Raw genomic sequence first — 3,873 nt, 5'->3', positions numbered from 1 at the left:
ATCAACAAGACTAAGTATATAACTTTTGAAATTATTTTGCGTTCAGCTAAAAAATATTTAATCCATTGTATTTTATGTAATATTTAAAATACATATATATAATTATTTAAATGTGTATTTAAAATATAGTTTATATATTCAAAGAAATTTTTACAAATAATTAATATTAATTGTTTAAAAAAAATTCAAATCTTATATTTCATATATTGCAATAAATTATTTTTAATATTTTCATCAAAATATAATAATATTAATGAATTTACACCTTATTACTTTATAACATCATATTTAAAATGCACATTTTATTATGCAAAAGTAATTTTTGACAATAATATTTAACACTTAAATTTTAAACTACATTTTTTTAAACATTTTTCTCCCTGAAATGCTAAATTAACCCAGGTCCCTTTTAATTAAATAAAAGCTGCTTTTTATGCTTGCGAGGACATAAACATGGCTTCAAAAGAAAAGAGAAAAAAAAAACCTACATTAGAAAGAACAAAGGCCGAGTCAATGGGATGCTGGAATGAAGAAGCTAAAGGTGCCAGAAGGTTTTGGTAGCAACCAGAATCTTGCCTCTCCCATGTGATTCAGGTTCTTTGTTATTTATGGTAGTTACCCACCTTAGTACATGTGCTATGCGAGCCACCTTTTTTATTACCTCTGGCGAATCTTGAATCACAGCCGTTCCTTCCGGACGCAACATCCGATCGATCTCCGCCATTAGGTCCACCAGGCTACAGCTGCAGCAACAACGTTGGAACCATGATAAATGTTACTTGACCCGAAAGCCAACGAAAGATGTGATGAATCCGTTCAATAGCAACAGAGGATCAATGCATCTACCTGCTATTCCTCGAACCTGGAAGCCTTGTTAGTGAATCTATGCTAGCTACATGGATGAGATCATAAGTCCGGGGGTACGTTGAGAAAGGCTCACACCTGCAAACATCAATCACCAATTTAAGTTTCCCGTTAAGACCACCGCATCATCATTGGAGAATAAGAAAGAGGAATCCGAAAGACGAGCATCCATGAAAAAGATTTTAAGGATAAGGATTAAACATGGATTTAGTTTGAAGGTTTTAACTCTCCTGTAGATAATACAGTTTTCTATGGGAGATCCGATCAACGGGGGATAAGCAATACAAGGTTTGCCTTGAGCAGAAAGGAACCAACACGGTTTCAAGGGTGTCGTAGAAATTTTAAGGCTAAGTACTATTATCAAACGGGCAACTAATTGTTAGTAACCATCAGCTCTGATTCAATTAGGAGTAAACAAGGCTAGAAATGCTATAGTAAATCACCAATCGTGGTATACTCCGATAAGGCCTCTGTCGTAAATAATATCGAGAGTTAATGGCTTCCGAGCAGGAACAACATTCATCACCCATACTGGATCAGTCTCGAGTGCTGCTGCAAAACCTCCGAAAAATGCATTCATGTCCATGACATTGCGTATTGCTGACGTCCCAAGCTTAACCTTCAACGTATTCTTATAATAGGCAACTCTTGTTGCCCACCGCCTCGTGTCTGCCTGAAACAAGTCAATCCCATTGTTCATGATCAACGCCCTCGAAGGAGCCCTTAATAGCCTTTCTGGCCACCCAGGAATTTTCCCAATAGCATATCCTCCATTAATAAAAGATGGAGTCACACATCTTTTCAAATTAACATACCTATCAACCAAAAACAAGAGAACTTCAGAAGACGATAAACAAGATAGAATGGCAACCATAAACTATCAAACGTGCAGCTAAATTGGTGGAAATTAAAAGGCAAATCCCATCAGAATTCTAAATAAATCTAAACTAAGCAGGTCCGTGATGATCACCATGCAACATTTGGGTCATCTGATTCATCACACAGTCCAATCCTGAATTCATTTGGTTTTAGACACGGATCTCTATCAGGCTTTTTCCAAATGACCGTGTTTCCTTCGACAATAATCAACTCATAGCACAATGCTCTTGCCACAGTCTGGAGCTCTTCCCACTCTCTTTCTTTCTTAGGCCACTGCACAGGGGGTCCAGAGATGACCAAAAATCCACCCAGACGAAGTAACCGGTCCACTTCAATGAAATAAGTTGCATCTGCAAAACCAATCCAATATTTCTTCATGGAACATCGAACAAAAGAGGTTGATATAAGAAACGAATATATCAAAAGCATTTCAAAGAACAAAAAAAAACCCCACTATAAGCTGCAAAAGGGATGAGGCATCGAGAGCAGTGGATGAAATCGAATGCAAATGCAGGAAAGGGGAGCCTGCGAGTGCCGAACATTAGAACAAAGGCCGGTATGCCTCTTTCCAGTGCAAATTGTATTTGTGCTTTGTGAGAATCCCTTGGAGCAAATGAAAGTGTCAAAATGCCTTCAGCCAACAATGAACCCCCAAAACTTGCGACCTGCAAAAAGGATTCATATACATGATATTCAAACATTACAAAGCAATAATCACAACAAGATGCTAATACCATATATCAACTTACCCCACATCCCATATCAAGAGCAGTCCTAATAATTCCACCTTTGATGGGCATGAAACGTCGGAGCTTGTCAATATATGGTAAAGCTCCATCAGGGAACATGGTTCCACCACCAGGAAAAATGAAATAAGGACCTTCCTCTTTCATCCATCCTTGGTGACCTTTCCTAGTAGCAATTTTGTTGTGTGGCATATTTGAATGCCATACCTAACCATTACACAACTTAATGGAACAGTTTAATAATTTCTATAATAATAAAACCAAGACAGAACACAAATTTGTTTACCTTGTGCAAGCTTTCAGGCCACTGAATGGGAATCTTATAGTCAAGTGGAGGTGGGATCAAACAAAGAGGCATTTCATCAGGCAAAGGGCAATGCCTTTCTCTATAAAAATTCATGTACCTACTTAGCTGACTGTTTCGCTTTGGGTCCTCGCATGGCATGTGATCAACGGAATCTGGAGGGCAGGGGTCAATGGGTTGACGGTGTTCCCCCAGTTCCACCAGTGACACAAACCGATGCCGTTGCTTCGGATCCGACGTGGAAAGCAACAAGGCTTGCCTGCCGGAGTAAGCCAAGGGATCACCGAAAGGGGTGAATACCAACAAGAAGAATAACAATACGAGGCTGAAAAACATGGCGGTAAAGATATCCAAAAACTTCCATTGCCGCGCGTTTCGATTCGGCTGAGCCATGGTTTTGGATGTTCGAAGCGATTAAAGCTTAATCATTCATCCCTGGGTTTCTGGTTTTGGATCCAAATTTCATGGGAAAACGGTGACCAGAAACGATGGGTTGTTGTCCGAATTTGGAGCTTTTGTTGCAGAGGGTGGGGAGCTTGGAACTGATGAGATGAGAGAGCTGGGGGAGTGTGAGAGCTTTCGAAGGATATAGAATTTGGAAACAGTTTGTTTGAGTGCTGAAAATGCCGAGTATGGTAATGCAAAAAAGCATGCAGCGTGGCGTTCAGGTGATGGAATTGCTTGGCGTTGGGAAACTCGGACAAGCAGCAAAGCTGCTTCTATTAACTGTGAATTAGACCTGTCCATGGGCCGGGCGGCCCGGCCCGGCCTGACTGCCCACCCGAAATATGAGAGGGTTTGGGTAAAAATATAGGCCCGAAATATGGGCTTGGGCAAAAATTTAGACCTGTTTAAAAAATGGGCCAGGCCTCGGGCAAGATTTTTTGGCCCGGGCCCGGCCCGGCCCGAAAAATATTAAATATATATATTTTTATTTTTAAAATATAATAGTTTTTTATTTTAAGTTTATTTACTTTTATTTCCTTGACTAGTGTTACAAAATAATAATAATAAAACATCAAGTTTGTTTTACTAATCAAATGTTAGATTTTGTTACAACAATTAATACAATTAATACAA

At 39.1% G+C, this 3,873-nt stretch overlaps 1 protein-coding gene across 1 annotated transcript; it reads right to left on the bottom strand.

The window, feature by feature from the left end:
• Positions 1-287: 287 nt before the first annotated feature.
• Positions 288-3,454, bottom strand: LOC107900260 (probable pectin methyltransferase QUA3). Its single transcript, XM_016825934.2, has 7 exons — positions 2,776-3,454; positions 2,493-2,696; positions 2,198-2,408; positions 1,835-2,093; positions 1,308-1,679; positions 847-942; positions 288-743 (listed from the first exon to the last, which is right to left on the bottom strand). The coding sequence occupies exons 1-7, from the start codon at positions 3,184-3,186 to the stop codon at positions 536-538; spliced, it is 1,761 nt and encodes a 586-aa protein (XP_016681423.1). The 5' UTR covers positions 3,187-3,454; the 3' UTR covers positions 288-535.
• Between the last annotated feature and the right edge of the window lie 419 nt (positions 3,455-3,873).

Source organism: Gossypium hirsutum, chromosome D08, assembly GCF_007990345.1.
Source record: "Gossypium hirsutum isolate 1008001.06 chromosome D08, Gossypium_hirsutum_v2.1, whole genome shotgun sequence".
Taxonomy (NCBI): domain Eukaryota; kingdom Viridiplantae; phylum Streptophyta; class Magnoliopsida; order Malvales; family Malvaceae; genus Gossypium; species Gossypium hirsutum.
The sequence above is the reverse complement of the archived record's forward strand: the minus strand, read 5'-3'. Positions and strand labels throughout refer to the sequence as shown.